This window comes from Meriones unguiculatus, chromosome X (assembly GCF_030254825.1).
Source record: "Meriones unguiculatus strain TT.TT164.6M chromosome X, Bangor_MerUng_6.1, whole genome shotgun sequence".
Lineage (NCBI taxonomy): Eukaryota > Metazoa > Chordata > Mammalia > Rodentia > Muridae > Meriones > Meriones unguiculatus.
Genome location: NC_083369.1, coordinates 68,842,462 through 68,861,112, shown reverse-complemented (window position 1 = coordinate 68,861,112; position 18,651 = coordinate 68,842,462). Strand labels below are relative to the sequence as shown.

The following is an 18,651-nucleotide window of genomic DNA, read 5'->3' as shown; positions in this document are numbered from 1 at the left end:
AGTTTCCAAAGTTTCTTTCAACATCAGTCAGGAAACCTCTTCCTCTTTCCATACATATATTCTTTTTGCTGTATGTTGAGATGTTTTATTTCTCCTGCAGCCTCACTGAGGATGGAGAAAAACTGCTTTCCATATGTCAGAAAAGATCAGTTGCTCAATTAGAGACACTGTTCAGCCAAATTGGGCCTTTTGAATGTCTTAGGATGTCTATGACTGAAGAACAAGAAGTGAAAATGAGGCTGGAAGTCCATTGGACAACCTTACTTTCACTGTGCAGCTCACTCCAGGACTCAAGAACTTGAAAATTTGCCATTCAGTCAAACTCATCACACATCTGCTCCCATGCTCTGTGTGTCTGTTGCTTCCTGCTAATACATTCTTCACAAGTGTCCTTTCCATGTCCCTTTGGTGTAGTATACAAATATAATGGTCTTGAAATCATCTAATTTTGATTAAAATAATACAGACTGACTTAAGTCATTTCAGTGGAAAAGGAGAATACACACACACACACACACACACACACACTCGAAATTGGGACAGAACACCTACCTAGAAGAAGTGGCTTCTATTTTATATATATATTTTTTATTTTATTGATAGTAAGGGATTTGTTCTATGATCTATCTGGTTCATGTCATTGTTCTACTCTAGCAACTTGCTCTACCAATTGCTTTGCTTAACTTACCCAGATTTGGATCATAAATTCTGGAGAAATTAGATCCTCCCACCTGGTCTTTGTTTTTTTCCCATATCTGTTCTATCTGATATTTACATCAGTAGTTCTATGTTTTATTTTGTTTCTTCTTGCCTGTTTGTCTTTTCTTTTTATTTTAGGACAAGCTCTCCTTAAATTGCCTGCCTAGTCTCTTGAATATGCCATGTAATTGAGCCTAACACATAATTCTCTTGCCTTAGGTTCCAAAAGTACCTAGATTACCACTAAACACCACCATGCATGGTATGTTTCTTAATTAAAAGTTTCAGAAATCAAAATTTAGTCTGGCTTATTTCTTGATGTCTAGCTATAATGGCACCCATTATTGGCTAGCCAATGAATTTGGTAGCATTTAATGTCAGGTGCCAATGTTTGTACTCAATTACTACAGCTAAAGGCCTGGTCATGGGTTATAAAATGTGAGTCAGGTGCTCTTGGAGTACTGTGGTAACATGTAAACCAGACATATTACTGTGGTTTGAAGTGGAAGGTTGTTCCATAAGGTTTCTCTATAATGACCAAAAGGCCTAAGCCAGTGGGAAACGACTGAATGGGGCTGTATCAATTCCTTTTCTTGTTTTTGTGAAGAAATAACTTAAAAAACTTAAGGGCTTTTTTTAGGTTCATAATTAGAAGCTGTGACACTGAAAAGTTCCCTAGAAGTAGTAGTAGCTGGAGTCTGAGTCACATTGTATCTGCAGTTAGAAAGTAGAGACAGATGAATGCTGCCTCTTCTTCATATTGTCTCTTCTTTATTCAGTCTAGCACTGAATGAATAGCATGGTATGATCTATATCCAGGGTAGTTCTTTTCATCACAATTAGACCTTTCTGGAAAGGGCCATACAGATATGCCCAGAAATGTGTGTTTTAGGTAACTGTAAGTCTCCTGAATTGACAAAGTTAATCATTGCATGGGGTATAGAAGCCAAGGAAGGAAAAGATGCTTGGTTTTTGCTTGAAATGATATTTTGAAAAACAGAGAGTATAGTACCCTGTTTAGCACATGAATCCTCCTCAACATGGATAGTTTATAGCTCTGCTCAGTAGCATCACAGGGAGTTTGCCAGAATAGGTCTCATAGTGAATTCTTGTGTGCAAAAGAAAGAAAAATGTCTGTAGGAGGAATATTGACCTATCTTGATTTTGTATACCATTCTCTCATTGTCTGCCCTATCTATCTATCTATCTATCTATCTATCTATCTATCTATCTATCTATCTATCTATCTATCTATCTATCTATATTTCTCACTCCAGTGCCTATGGTAAGACACAGCAACTCTGTTGAATTGACAGAATAATCGAAATGCAGCAGTTTACAGTAAAAAGGTAAGTATCAGGCCTTAGCTGGGAAGGCAGAATTGAATGGGAAGTACCCCAGGGCAGATGTTTGGATGACAAGAAAACTACTCTCTTTTTCTACTTGTGCCTGTGCTTTTCTTTCCAGGGCTGCTGATAAGCTCAGGCTGTGCATTGTATCCTTTAGGATGGAACAGCCCGGAGGTAATGCAAACATGTGGGAATGTCTCCAATCAATTCCAGTTAGGTAAGACAGTATCACCAGAATAGCACTGATTGTTTATGGGAAAACTGGCTTCAAATATTTACCCATTGAAGCTTTCTCTGTGACTAATGACACTGGCCTGCATACGTAATGCTGTCATTGTGTAGGAGGAGATGTGTTTTTTTTTTTTTGGGGGGGGGGATTCTTTTGCCATTGTAAAATTGTAAGGGTTGGCTTAAAATTTCTGCTTTTTAAATTCTTTCTCTATATCAAGGCTCTTTTGGCAAGTATAGAGAAACTAACTATACAGTAATTTGAAGTGTGTGGAATGCAGACAGATTTTTGGTATTTGTTATTTTCCATCATTAACCTGAGGCAGAATATAAAAAAAAAAATAGGAGCAGAAAGGTTTTTGTTTGTTTGTTTTGTTTTTGTTTGTTTGTGTTTGTTTGTTTGACTGGTTTTTCAAGACCAGGTTTCTCAGTGCAATAGCCCTGGCTGTTCTGGACTCACTCTGTAGACCAGGCTGACTTCAAACTCATAAAGATCTGCCTGTATCTGCCTCTGAGTTCTGGAGTTAAAGGTGTGCATCATCATGCCTGGCTCAAAAAAGAGAGATTTATTCTTTGAATTCATATTCTTTTCTTGTTTTCTTTTCTGTGGGGGACAGAAAAGAATACAAGCAATGTTAATAACAGTTAAGATGCTTTTGAACATTTATTGTATTTCATGCATTATGTCATGACCAGTGAGGACAGCAAAGAAGAAACAGGTGAAGAAGAGCCTTTCAGGAGAAGGTGGTTATGAACTTGCACATGGGCTTAGAGCTTTTAGTTAATAGAACCAGGGTTCAAATCAAGTCCATATGTTTATTGCTGCACTATTCATAACAGATAAAAATAGAACCAGCCAAATATCCACCAACAGTGTAAATGATGTATAAAATGAATATTCAGATCAAAATGAAAAAATAAAACAAGATATGGCATGGAAACACCGTTTAGTTTTTTTAGCCACAAAAATAGAACAAAGTTTTGACATTTTCAGAAAAATGGAAGGAACTGTTAAACTAAGTGAAATAAACCAGACTTACAAAGACATATATCATATATTTCTCCCTTATGTAAAACTAAAACTTAAATTTAGGTGTAGCTCTGTCTGTGTGATTAAGACATAAAACAAAGAAGAGGACCTTGTGAGGGCAGGAGGAGGTCTAAACGGAATGATGAAAGAGCATGAAAAGATAATGGAATGTTTCTAGCATGAAATCAGGAGAAAAAATAACTTTTAATGAGGAAGAAGACTAATAAGAGAAAAAGGGATAGGAGAAAGATAATGGATGAGGAGATTTAATACAAAGTGTACTGATAGACATTAGAAAATTTCACAAGAAAACCTATACCTTATATATTAAACAAATAATAAAGAGAAAAAATACTTAAAATGTAATTGATTTTTCATAAATCCTACCCTAATTATATCTCCCTATGTCTCTAGCAGAGGTAACTATTATCTGTAATTTACAGGTTTTAAAAGGTTAAAATGGTGATTATATTATGAACATTATATTCACTTTCATAATTTATTCTCCATGCAACTCTGTGAAATTGCTTTTATATAGAAGTATTATTCTGAGAAAAAGAAAAAAAAAAAGACTTTCCTCTCCTTTCACTGAATAAACAAAGAACTGGGTTTCAGTTTTAATGATAGGGCAACTACTTTATATTGCTTGGCAAATTCAGCATATTTTTACACAGATTAGTAGACTATTTGAATAAAAAGATTTAGCTATTATTTGGTTTAAGTCTTGCTTATTATTCTTATCCTTTATATTAAATACTACAACCTCTGATTTACGAGGTGATCCAATAGATAATGTGCTTGCTATGCAAGCCTTAGAATCTGAGTTCAGATCCACTGCACCCATGTAAAAAGCTAGAAATGTCTGTGCATGTCTATGTATGTCTATGCATGTCTGCAACTCCAGTATTGTGGAAAACAAGTAGAACCAGGCAGAGTTTTAAAGCTCACTGGGCAGTAGTCTTAGCTAGTGGCTGAACTCCAGATTCAGTAAATAAACATCATCTCAAGAAAAGTAATGTAGAGAATGGTTGAGGAAGATATTCCAATATTGACCTCTGAGCACCACACATATTAGCACATATGTGCACCCTTCACATGGATGGACCTCACCACATGCATACAGCATAAACACACACACACCAATCTCAAAGACCATTCACTGTCATATATTTATGTATCAGTTTCCTTTTGTAGCACATAATGTGTAATTATTTGTTCTTTTTTTTTTTGCCTGTCTGTTTTCCTTAATAGAGTGGAAGCTCTGTAATGGAAGACACTTTAGCTGGGTTTTGTAAGTAACCAAATAGTACTTTTTACTGGAACAAGTATGTTCTCACTTCTTCAATCTGATGACAAGGAACCAGAGGCCAAGAAACTGATCGCACAGCCCTGGTTACCTGACTTCACACCATTTTTTTTTTTTAGGCAAGGATCCAAAGGTGATTCCATCTGTTCTGGAAGAGACATGGAATATTTGATGCAAAATTATAGTGTTGTCATTACTGTGACAAGGAGGACAGGTTCTTCATGAGAGAAAAATAGAGGAGATTCCTAATTCAATTGGGAAAAGATTAGGGAAAAACTCCCTAACAATGAGTGATTTTTTGAAGGAACCTGAGAGATTTGTAGTATTAACAGGAGAAAATTCAAGAAGAGATTACTACACATACATAAAAGACAATATTTTATAAAGAGCAATGACTTAGATATTGGAGAACTGGTAGATCAATGTTGCTGGAAGTGAGTGTGTAACAGATGGCCAAAGGGTTGCGAACCATGATCAGACTTTATAGGGTTTTGTTGTTTTATCTTACCAGCAGTAGGAAGAAATGCATGATTTTATGAAGGACAGAGATTATATGTGATTTACACCCTAGGGAAGGTTCTTTTAATGGAGTTGCAGAGAATAATTTTGGAGGTGGTGGCAAGAGTAGATGAGTCAGTTGAGAAGATAGTCTTAGACTAGTAGAAAGAAAATAAAAGCACAGGCATTGGCTACCTGAGTAAAGTAGACTGATTACAAATGCAATTGTTTCTTATCAACACCAGTTGAATTGCCAACATAGATCAGGGAAATTTCACAAGGCCCCACCCCTAGATGAAGAGGTAAAGACAATTTATAGTTGCTAAAACACAGAGAACCTGTCTTCTTTAGGGGTGAGCCCTCAGTCAGTTGCCAATCCCATGTGGTCAGCCCCTAAAACTATACATATAAGCATCACTAAATGAACTTGAGAGGTCATGTATGTGTATATATATATGTGTGTGTATAAATTACATATGTATAAGCATTTATAAAACAAATAGACATTTTAAAAAGGAGATCATGAACTTGATGGGAAGTGTGGGGGTGAGAAATGTGGAAGGAGGAGAGGGATGGTATAAATGTAGTACCCATGTATTAATTTTTTTAAATAAGAAAATATGTATTTGTCCCTTGCAACCTCATGTTAGGTTTTGAATTTTTACATTCAATCAACTATGGAAAACTAAATTTGATAAAAATTGCACTTGCACTACAAATGTACAGGTTTTGGTTAGTTATCTATAAATAATGCAGTTTAGTAACTGTTTACATGAAATTTATATTGTATTATATACTGTAAGTAATATAGAAACAACTGAAATATACATGAAGAATGTATAATTCTTATGGAACTACAATACCATTTTCTAACAGGGACTTGAATATCTGTTAATTTTGCAAGTATTGATAAACCCAGTCTCCAGGAGACAGTGAGGAACAAGAGTGCATTTTAAAATGTTCAACCAGTTATAGACAATATTAGGTTTGGTGTGGGTAGGAGAAGACAAGAGGAGAAGTAACTGTGGTTGGAACAGGAAGAGGAAACATCTCAACTCAGATGTATGTGAGATGTGTCAGTATAGCATAGATATGAGTGTCAAGCAAATGGTTTGAAGCTCACTGAGGATTCTGTCCTCAAGTGTATAAATTGGGAATTCTTAGCACATATATGATATGGTTATAAAGATAAATGATTGTGATAATAATGTATATCATCTTGTGAAGGTGAAATTTACAAATGGGTGAAGTTACTATTACAAGATCTGTTTAACTATAGAAAATGAACAAAAAATAAGGTAACATTAATTCTTGGAAAGTTTCAGCACATAAATTAGCAAATACATAACAAAGCAGTGATGACACACGCCTTTAATCCTAGCACTCATGAGGCAGAGGCAGGTGCCCTAAATGAATTTCACAAGTGAGGAAAAACAGAGATTATACAAAACTGGATGGGTAGGGAATCAGGTGGTAAATATTGGTAAAACTCATTGGACAAATTTCTCAAAGAAATAATAGAAATGTATTAACCTGTATTAATTGTATGAAATGATTACTTTCATTGTGACATTTCATACATATATATGTATGTATAGTAAAATATATAAAAGCATATATTATATAATTATAACTATGTAATTATATAATATATTTTATTTATTTTTATTTCTCTCTTTCAGTTTTATGTATATTGATATTTTACCTCTATATATGACTGGTGTAGTCCCTTCCCTGTCTCCTCCCACCCTCCCTCTTCTTCCTATATGCCTTTTCCCTAGTCCCCTTATAGGTGAGGACCTCCTCCCCTTCCATATGACTCTAGCTTATCAGGTCTCATCAAGGCTTGCTATATCATCTTCCTCTGTGGCCTGGCAAAGCTACATTCCCCCAGGGGGTGGTGATCAGAGAGCCAACCACTTAGTTCATGTCAGAAACAGCCCCTGTACCTCTTACTAGGGAACCCAATTGGAAACTGAGCAGCCAAAGAACCCCTATGAGCAGGGGTTCTAGGTCTTTTCCATGCATGGTCCTTAGTTGGAGTATAGGTCTCTGCAGGCCCCTTGGGCCCAGGTATTTTGGCTCTGTTGTTCTCCCGGTTGAGTTCCTGTTCCTTTCAGGTCTTTCTATCTACCTCGTCTTCCATAAGGATTCTGGCGCCCAGCCCAAAATTTGGCTATGAGTTGCAGTATCTCCTTTGATACCCTGGTAGGTAGTCTTTCAAAGGTCCGCTGTGGAAAGTTCCTGTGTTGTTCCTTGTCTTCTCATACTTCGGATGTCTATTCTGTTTGCCTTTCTGAATGAAGATTAAGCATCTTTTCTAGGATCAAAGGTGGTGGTGCCGACCATGCAGGATATCTGAACAACAGCTCAGAAGTGAGAACAGGGTGACTGGCTTGGTTGGTTGTTAATTGGACTCTTGCCATTAAAAGAAGACTTTATAGAGTTGACGTCACATAGGTGAATGTCTGCGAAATCTAATGCTAAGTTAGTGTATTTACCTCCTCCTTCCAGTTATCCTTTAAGTGACATCACAAGTACTAGGAATCAGGGAAAATATAAGAACCTGTGAGGAAGAGGGCTGAACATAGAGTGCCTAATGTTAGCAGTGTGGTTTTGGGGAGTGGAAGGTTAGAAAAATGGCTCAGGAGTTAAGAGCACTGGTTGGTCTCCCAGAGGACACAGGTTCAATTCCTAATAACTGCATGGTGGCTCACAACCATGACTCCAGTTTCAGGGGATCAAATGCCCTCTTCTGTCCTTCATGGGTGCCAGGCATACATATGGTGAACATATTTGCATGGAGCCAAAACACCCATACACATAAAAAAAAATACTTTTGAAGTCAGTATATTTTTAGCACAATGCAATACATTAATATGTGACATGGAACAAACTATTCAGTAAATGTGTACTTGTTACTATACAGCTTTTGTGAGGGTTATATAAAGTCATTAATTAAATACACTCAGTACAGTGTTTGGAATATAGTATCCTGTCAATATTTGCTGTGTGATACCATCATTACCATTACATTGATGTCAGTTTTAAAGTGAAAGTATTCTTATGTGTGATGATTAACCCTTATTATCAACTTGGATTTAGAAGCATCTAGGAGACATATCTCTGTGCATGTCTGTACAGCTGTTTCAGACAGGTTGAACTGAGGAAGTAAGCCTCACTCTGAGTGCAGTGCAACCATCCTACAGGCTAAGGGGCTGGCCAGAATAAAAAGGAGAAAAGAGAGCAAACAGATGAGTACCAGCATTCTTGTTTTTTATGTCCTGATCTACATAGTTGTGAACAAGCTTCCTGTTGCATGCCTTCCCCGATATGATATCCATTAGATCATAAGCCAAAAGACATTTTTCTTCCTCTATGGATATTTCTTTTCGGTATTTGGCCACAGCAATGGCGAAAGTACCCAATATATTATGCTTTAGTTTTCAAAAATCAATTATAAAAAAGAGATAATCTATATCTATAGGACTTCTTAAATTTTCTACTTATGAACCCTTTACCTGAAGAAATTTTCAAACAAGCCTAGGTATTTAGATATAGAAATAGATATATAAGTCAAAATACTGATAATAAATAAGAAATCAATCAATTATAAGACAACCGATATACGATTTTACCATCTATTACAGAAGGAAGCAAAATTGTTTACTAATGAAATGCTGTGCTTGCTTTAACCTAAAAATTAAATATTGGCTGAATATTAAATATGAAAGAACTTACAACATCTTCCATTTTTCATTTGATCGGTCTTTTGATTTTGTAATTATCAGTGCTGGGAGTACCACTTCACATAAATATTAGCACAAATATCTTTGGGGCCATTTCAAAGGTTGTTGTAAATTCTGTTCTAGTGTCAAGCAAAAATTCTTTGACTTTTTATAAAACACAATTCAGCAATTCAAACAGCAGTTTAAAAAATTTTGTAGCTATATAATTTTTCATTTAACACAATTTTTCCTACAGTATATTTGAATCCTGTTTTTCTGTCACATATCTCCTCCTGGATTCTCCCCACAACCCTACCCATCCAACTCCATGGCTTCTTTCTCTTTTTCTTTAAAGAACAAACAGGCCAATAAAATGGACCAAACAAACCATAATTATACAGAGAGGAGACAAACAGGAAAAAAAAAAGCTCAAGAAACAATGCACACATACACACACACACACAAAACTCATAAAAGGGCAAAGCTGGAAATTATAACAGATGAACAATAGATGGATAGGGTAAAAAAAAAATGCCCAAACAAAACATTATGAGACAAAATGTCTTCAAAAATACTATTGAGCTAGTTTTGAGCTGCCCATCTACTTATGAGCATGGGGCCTGGCATTACAAGTGGTTTTTATGTCCATTAAGGCTTCATTGGTGAAAACTGCTTTTTCCTTTGTGAGCAATTATCAATTGGAGATAGCTTCTGTGTAGTGATGAGGCTTCATGTCAAGTTATCTTCTTGGTGCTAGGACCCCATGCACAAAGCTGCAGTTTTTAAAGTCAAACTTGCTAGTACAATCCAATCCAAAGAGACATTATTTGGATGCTTACATGCTTAATAATGACAGCAGTAAAATATTAACAGGTTTTGTTTTCCTTAATTAAATCGTGTTTCTGCAAGATAAGCAAACTTTGCCTGAATAGTAAAATCCCTGTGGTTTATAATAAGCAGCAATACCAAGTGGATTCAGGCTATGTTTATTGCCATTACGTGGTGTGAGGTGAGGGGACGCACAGTGCTAAATGCAGCATACTCTAAAATTAAGAACTAGGAGTACAGTGAAGCTGCACAATTCAGCTTGGACGAAGTGCTACCAGAGACACCCCACATTCATTACATATTTCATTTTGAATTAACTTGTGTTCATTGTGCATTCAGAAACCATTTGCTCTTGCTATTTTTTTTCATTACCCTCCCATATTTTGTTACATGACCGCATAGGATTATGGCCAACAGCTTTAGAATCTGTGGCCTATAGAGCATGAAGAATAAATACACAGGTTAACCGTGGAGGCCTTGTGTTCATTGGGAGTCCTGCTACTTACCACTTGCACAAATCTGGGCACACTACTTAACCTTTCAGTATTTCACCAATAGGGATTGGTAATAGTATTGATCCTTGTAGGATCATCATGGAAGTAGAGGAAAATAATCATTATACAAAGCATAATTTATGTAACTTGTTATTGGCCGAATGTCAGGCCAGCTGTAAGAGTATCTTTGGAGGGGATGCCCCAGACTTGGCTTTCTGAAAAAAAAAGAAGAAAGGAAGGACCTATCCAATTTGACAAAGGCTAGTGATAGAGGCTATGCAAAGGTCATGTGTGTGTTCCTTGTATTTCCTTTCTCTGAGGGTCCATTTCCTTTGCTCTCTCAACATTTCCGTTCATTCTTGCCAGTTCAAAGCCTTTATGGTGACTTGGGATTTGACCTTTCTGGGTTCAGTTTCCAGGAATTTCCTGTTACCTTTCCTTTCTGTCGGTTTCCTTTTGTGTGGGCAATTTTTTTTTGCCCTGTAATCACGACAGCAAAATCAGGCATCTTAGCAACCATCCTCATATCCACAGTGGGGCAGTAGAGTGTGGGAGAAATCAGCATGGTAAAGGCAAAGGCCTGTTTACTTTGCTTTCAATTTTCTAAAGCTTGCTTGGGCACATCACTTCCCCACTCTGTGACCTGTTTTCCCTGTTTTTACATAGAGAGCATTGAACTAGATAGGTGAATAACTATGTTACCAGCTCCATTAATAAAGTCTGACTATGGGTCTGAATTTTTCTCCAGTTTGGAAAATCAAAGGCCCTATATACTTACTTAGATCCCTGTTATGATTTGCTCTTTAGTAATCATTTAATTCATATTTGTCTTTTATGTTTTTTGTTGCTTCTGTTTGCTTTGCTTTGTTAGCTTTGTTTAAGATAGGGTTTCTCTGTGTAGCCTTGGTTATCCTGGACTTGCTTTGGAGACCAGGCTGGCCTTGAACATCTGCCTTCTTCTGACTCTCTAAGTGCTGGGATTACAGGCAGGCTCCACAATGCCTGGCTGTCTTTTTTGTTCTTAAAAAAAATAGATTTTCAAGTGATTTTAGCATATACATAAACTATAGTAGAAGATGAAAATGTTAATTTGTTTGACTAATAATTATTGTATTTCATACATATTAAAATATCTGTATACAGTAAAATATACTTATGATAATCATCTTGCAAGCAAGGATATTTTGAGAATCACTGCTTGTAGCTGTCTATGAGAGAAATGGATTTAGCCACGGACATTGCCCAGATGCACTATCCTTTGGGATAGCATTAGCTGGAAGGTTGACAGTCAATCCTGGAAAATTTGGGGCTCAGACATTGCTGAAAATCTTATAGTTGTCTCCATAAGTAACATCAGAGATATGCCTCCATCCAGAGGAGAAATTGGGTTAAGTTGGAGGATGCAAGAGTGAAGTCTAACAAACTTTTACTTTGTGCAATGGCTGTATCCATATTACTGTCTGGCCACAGATGACCCATTTCATTTTTTTTTCTTTTCTTTTTATTTATTTACTTTAAAAATTTTATTTTTATTCACTTTACATCCCAATAATAGCCCCCCCTACTCTACTCCTGGCCCCACTTTCCTTCCCACTTCTCTGTATCCCTTTTCTCCTCCATTCTGAAAAGTGGAAATCCCCCCCACTTACCCATCCCAGCACATCAAGTTGTATCAAGACTGAGTACATCTTCTACCATAGTGCCCTGGTCAGGCAGTCCCATCAGGGGGAAATGAATGAAAAGCATGCAAGAAAGTCCTTGTCAGAGACAGGTCCTGCTCACCTTATTAGAGAACCCACATGAAAACCAGGCTGTCCATTACATACATATATGTAGAGGGCCTAGGTCCACTCCACACAAGGACCTTGGTTGGTGCTTCAGTCTCTGCCAGCCCAGCTGGGCGCAGATTGGCTCTATTGGTCCACTTGTAGAGAGCCTGTTCCCTCCAGGTCCTTACTCCTACTCTTCCACAAGGCTCCCTGTTTTCCACGCAATATGAGTCTCACCATCTGTCTGATCCACTGGACTCTCAACAGACAGCTATGCTAGGCTTCCATTTTATTCCTTTAAACCAATTTCCCTATAGGCAATGAAAGGTAACAATTTCCTTCAGAAATGGCATCATCAGTCATGCATTGGAGAAGTGCACTGAAAAATTTTGAAGAAATATCCTTATGTGTGAAGGATAAAAATTAGAAATCTAATCTGTTAGCTCTCCTCACTGATCATCTTCTAGATTCAAAATACTGAGACATTTAAATTAATGACACCTTATACATCCCAAGCAACATGAAGCAATTTTTGCTTTGACTCAAAGAAAAAAAAAAAAAAAAAAGAATGGAGCTGATAAACAGTTTTCTTCTTCCTGAAATATTCCACATAGGAAAGGGTGTTAAACCCTGAATTACTTGCTTGTTATAGTTACAGTTCTGTGATCCCAGAAGAAGGAAAAGCTCTTATAAAGGTCTCAAGGTCAGGTCCACTGCTTGGCCTTATTTCCTGTTGCCGTCCTAGGCTCAGTAACAGAAAAGAGGTTTATGAGCTGCTTGTCTATACATCACAAAACCACACGATGGCAGTAAAGCAAGGCAAATTCATTTTGTTTAGCACTTCTGCTCTTTATAGAGTGTGAATCAAAATTCTTTGCTTCCATTTCCTTCCCTGGAATTGCTTCTGTAAGCTTCAATTACATGTTCCACTTCCTCTTTCACCTTTATTGTGTTAGTCTTTTTCCTTCTCCTGTCGAATGGTACTACTATATCTTAAGCCTTTGTTTAAAAGAAGAATCTCAGGATCTATTTTTAAGACTAGATCTTAACAGTGTAGCGCCCAAGTCACAGGGCTCTCTGTGACAGTGAGAATAGAGTGAGATAATACAAAAGATATGTTCACTTCAGGGCCCAGACTCTGGAAATGTAAATGGAAACTGCTATCACTACTGCTATTGTTGGTATAGGTCAGACTAACCCAGAGGTTTGATAATTAAGTGAAACGGATTCCAAAGGTGCAAAGTAAACACTGCCACAGTCCTAGGAGCAATTTTCTGTTGAGATTTGGATGATAGAGGAGAAAGTATATGTCAGGGCTGTGTCATATGTTTTCTCACATATAGTGGTCACTAATGTCATCTAAATGAATTATAAGAAATGTTGAGAAAGATAAAAATGTATCTCTCAAGTAAAAGAAGCAAACATAGCACCAAGCATAAGACAAAGCTGAAGTAAATTGTGGGTTCCTTTTCATTTTCTCAAATGGGCTATAGATACATCTTACTTCAGGTCTCAGTGGGCTGGACCTAAGACTCCACTGGGTGCTTCCCCAGAGATATGGGTGAAAGTGCTGTGTAGAGAAGGCTAGAGATCTGCATCTTACAGTTCCCTCAGGTATTTGTAGGGACTGTGACATGGAGAGAGAAGAACTGAAATGCACTCATGCTAGGCTCTGAAGTGTGTTTGTGTGTTTGTATGAGTGTGTGTGTTTAATGTGCCATCATATTCACCCCCTCAGTTGCACTGTAAAGTAAGTAGCCACTTCTATTTTTCCCACGAGGAAGAGAAGCTAAAAAAAACTAAATAACTTGTCCCTGGGGATGCAGTTTAGAAGGGGTAGGACATGATTCCAAATGCAGCTCCCTGTAATTGTCATGATAGGCTCTTCTTCCTGTATCCAACCAATTCTCCAGGTCCAAAGGTGCATAATTCCAGTCACTATACTTCCTGACTAAGTGGGGGAAAACATTAAGATACACTTTATCTCTCTGTTAATTCTTTCCTGCAGAATAATATCCCTACCTTTAACTGCAACCTGTTGAATGAATAAAATTTGGGAAACACTCCTGGGAATACACCTGAAAGATGATCCACCATACAAAAAAAGGGCATTTGCTCAACCATGTTCATATCAGCTTTATTTGTAATAGCCAGAAACTGGAAACAACCTACATGTCCCTCAATGGAGGAATGGATATAGAAACTGTGGTACATTTACACAATGAAATACTACTCAGCCATCTAAAACAAGGAAATCAGGAAATTTGCAGGCAAATGGATGGAACTAGAAAAAATCATCTTGAATGAGGTAACACATACCCCGAAAGGCACACATGGTATGTTCTCATTTATAAGTGGATTTTAGTCATATAATACGGGGTAGACATACTATAATGCACTGACCCAAGAAGATAAGTCTGATGGGCATCTTGCTTCATGTTGGCCAACTATTTAAGGGAATGGAGGATATCTCTGACATAGACTATGTTGCTTGCTTTTTTGATTACTTCCCCCCTGGTGGGACTTCCCTACAAGGCCACAGGGGCGAAAGATCAACTCAGTCCTCATGTGAATTGATAAGCTGGGATGTCTGGGTAGGGGGCTCCCCTGTTTTGAAGAATAGGGAGGGAGAGGGAATATAGGAAGGAGGGTGGGACTTGGAGGAGAACAGGGAAGAGCCTATGACCAAGACGTAAATTGAATTAATTAATAATAACAGGAGCTGAAGAATTGCCTCAGTGGTAGAGCACTTGCCTGGCATGCATAATATGCTGGGTTCCATCCCAAGCTCTGCAGAAAGAATGCTTTGTAAAACAACAACAACAACAAAAAGATTTGGAGATTAATAAAAACCTTGGAAAGGAGGATTAGCTGGGATAGTAGGTAAAAAGGGTTTGTTGTAAATTGTGAAGCACTATACTTATATTACATAGTATAACTTGAGAAATTTGTTACTACTGAGGCGTTTGAGGCTTATTATAAGCCTATTTGACAAGTATATGTTAGGTTGAGTCTGTGTAGAAATAGCTAATGCTTAAAGCTGGCATTTCCAGTATAGGTCTCAGTAAATTGCTTGAATGAGGATTCAGTGACTCCTGAGTTTTGCAGTAAGTTAAGTTTCTGGGACTAGGCCTTCAGCATTCTTTAGTATTTAATGATTTGATATGAGATAATATTCACTCATTATTTATATCTTGGAAATTCACAATATATAAAGTATTGAATAGATCACTATAAAATACAGAGTTCAAAAAACTTGTACTTGGAAGAGAAAACTATACAGCTTTATAACAAATAAGAGGTAACTATGTTAATCCAAATGTATGACATCAACAGCAGTAAATGTGACAATGCTAAGGCACACAAGAAGTCTAGAATCTTCCTTCTCTTAATATACACTAGTACCATATTTTTCTTCCCTCCACTCCATCTCTTTATTCTTTTTACTCTTTTCTCCTGTCTTTAGATTGCTAAAGATCCTACATACAAGTACTTTGATATCTCCCACTTTTTTGGTAAAGTGATATTTATGAAATACAAATCTGATGCCATTCTACTTCCTTCCCAATTGTACCTTCCATATTACTTTCAGGATGGAGTCCAGATTCTACAAATAAGCCTTTAGGGACCATAGCCACGATTTCCATTCACATCATATTCTTCCCTTGCTTAGTTATCCTGAAAACATGAGGCCCTCCCCACTGCCTCAGTTTTGCAGCTGTCCCTTTATTTCTTTTTATTTATTTATTTTTATTAATTACACTTTATTAACTTTGTATCCCCCATAAGCCCCTCCCTCCTCCCCTCCCGATCCCACCCTCCTTCCCCCTTCTTCATGCATGTCCCTCCCCAAGTCCACTGATAGGGGAGGTCCTCTTCTCCTTCCTTCTGATCTTAGTCTATTAGATCTCATCAGGAGTGGCTGCATTGTCATCTTCTGTGGCCTGGTAAGGCTGTTCCCTCCTCAGGGGGAGGTGATCAAAGAGCAGGCCAATCAGTTTATGTCAGAGGCAGTCCCTCTTCCCATCACTATGTAACCCACTTGGACACTGAACTGCCCTGAGCTACATCTGTGCAGAGTTTCTAGGTTATCTCCATGCATGGTACTTGGTTGGAGTATAAGTCTCTGGGAAGTTCCCTGTGTTCAAATTTTCTGGTTCTGTTGCTCTCCTTGTGGAGTTGCTGTCCTCTGAGATCTTATTATTTCCCACTTCTTACACAATATTCCATGCACTCTGCCCAACAGTTGGCCGTAAGTTTCAGTATGTGCTTTGATAGTCTGCAGGGCAGAGCCTTTCAGAGGCCTTCTGTGACAAGTTCCTAGCTTGTTTCCTGTTTTCTTCTTCTTCTGATATCCTTCCTCTTTGCCTTTCAGGATGGGGATTGAGCATTTTAGTCAGGGTCCTCTCTCTTGATTAGTTTCTTTAGATGTACATATTTTTTGTAGGTTTGTCCTATATTACATGTCTGTATGAGTGAGTATATACCATGTATGTCTTTCTGCTTCTGGGACAGCTCACTCAGGATGATCCTTTCCAGGTCCCACCATTTACCTGCAAATTTCATGATTTCCTTATTTTTTATTACTGAGTAATATTCCATTGTATAGATGTACCACAATTTCTGTATCCATTCTTCAGTTGAGGGGCATATGAGCTGTTTCCATATGTTTCAATAGCTTCTGGCTATTACAAATAATGACGCTACAAACATGGTTGAGAAAAATGCCTCTTTTGGATATATGCCTAGGAGTCGTATGGCTGGATCTTGAGGAAGCGCTATTCCTAGTTGTCTGAGAAAGCTCCAGATTGATTTCCAGAGTGGTTGTTCAATTTTATATTCCCACCAGCAGTGGAGGAGGGTTCCCCTTTCTCCACAGTCTCTCCAGCAGTTTTTCTTCTTGGCCATTCTGATGGGTGTAAGGTGAAATCTCAAGGTCGTTTTGATTTGCATTTCCTTAATGGCTAATCAGGTTAAGCATTTCTTTAAGTTTTTCTCTGCCATTCTATATTCCTCTATAGAGAATTCTCTGCTTAGCTCTATTCCCCATTTTTTAATTGGATTTCTTGGTTTGCTGCTTTTCAGCTTACTTTGTGTCCCTTTATTTCACAGGAATGTCTTATTTACCTTCCTTGCTAAGGTGACTTCTTTTTTGTTTTGTTTTTTCTTCAAAACATGTTTGTCCCCTTTTAACTGAATTCCATCCCCCATCTACACCTTTGTATGACTCTATATCATGTCACTGGTATATTAGTAAAACATTTCCTCACACTTCTCCCTGGGTTTTGATCTTAACTATGTGAGAACAGCTTGTTTAAAGATTGTTCCACAGAACCAAGAATGTGAATTATTTGACCGATATTGATGACTTCTGTTTCAGTTACTGGCTTAGTCTGAGAAAGTTCAAGTGGATGCAAGCAGAGAGATATTGAACAGATATAAGAGGAGAGGGACCAATTGTTTAGAAGGAAAATGTACTAGAGAGCTCATGCTGAGTGAAAGGAGTCCAATATTTGCTTAGCTGGTTTTTCACTTCTCTCTTTAGAATGAATGCCCCAAACTATTGTAAGATGCTGTTCCAGGTAGGATTAATGAGCTGTATAAAGGGCAACAAGATTATATGGGTAATTTTTAAGGGGGTAGGAGGTCAGTCTGGAGAAAGACAGAGAAACATAGTTTAAATTTGTCTGAGACATTTTTCTCTCTACTAAAGAAAATGATGGGAAGATACTACTAAATTTGATAACTATGTAAGAAACCCAGTAACAGCAAATACAGGCTGGCATGGAGATTTCAGTAGGAATCAATATGTTTGCCTAAAACACATGTCTGGGAAAGAAAAAATCAGACAAATGATATTTTGTCATCATGAGGACTGGGCTTCTTCGCAAGTGCCATGGTGCATTCTATCCTTTCCCTGAGAGCACTGTGTTGGACTGAGATAAATTTGTGAGCCCAGACCATCTTAATTCTTAGCAAATTTCATTGAATCAAGGTTTGTACTATCCTCAAGGATGTGCTCACCTAAAAAACTGAAATTTTCTGTTTTATCTTCCTTCTTTGCCAAGGGAGTTTGGCAGAATTCTAGAATGTGTATTGGGCCCTAGGCCCCCAGTATGGGCTGTTGGTAACATGTAGACCCAGCTTGGAGTGTGTGAATAGAGATGTTTTCATAGTCTTGGCTGTCTTTCCCGGGGGGGCTGTGGTGGGACAGGTAAGATGTTTGGTAATTGTTCCTGAATTCATCAGCTTTGCTTTCTTTTGGAAGATTATTCATGAGTGTTTGCTCATACCCAGTAAAGAAAGTGCTATGCTCATTTAGCTTTTTTCAATTAAAAACCTTTTTATATTGCTTCCTATAGAGACCCTAAAGTCATAATGAAACTCTTGAGAGCACTGACTCTTCCAAATACTCACTACTTCTGTTGCCATAAGAGCCAGGCCTGTAGGGTAAAAGTATACCAAATTAGAAAAGGGCAACCTTTTTCTTCCTCATCCCCAGGTAACATACCAAACAGCAGCTCAGAAGAGGACATGTGAGTGAGTATCATAAATTTAGATGGGACACAGACATTGGGAGAGCAGCTAGCTTTTCTAAGCTGAATTTACTTTGGAAAAATGTCTTCATTAGGAAGAGGTCTAGAATAGAGCTCAGTTCTCCTCTCTTTGTGTGCACGTACCACGGCCATGATGTTCTAACTCTCTTGTTTGCTTTCTTTGCC

General features: G+C 37.7%; 1 protein-coding gene across 1 annotated transcript in view; it reads left to right on the top strand.

The window, feature by feature from the left end:
* Positions 1 to 18,651, top strand: part of Lhfpl1 (LHFPL tetraspan subfamily member 1) — a 47,534-nt gene that overhangs the window by 19,378 nt on the left and 9,505 nt on the right. Inside the window, exon 3 of the mRNA XM_060374920.1 lies at positions 2,167 to 2,265. Coding sequence (XP_060230903.1) covers positions 2,167 to 2,265 — 99 coding nt within the window. The remainder of the gene's footprint in view (positions 1 to 2,166; positions 2,266 to 18,651) is intronic.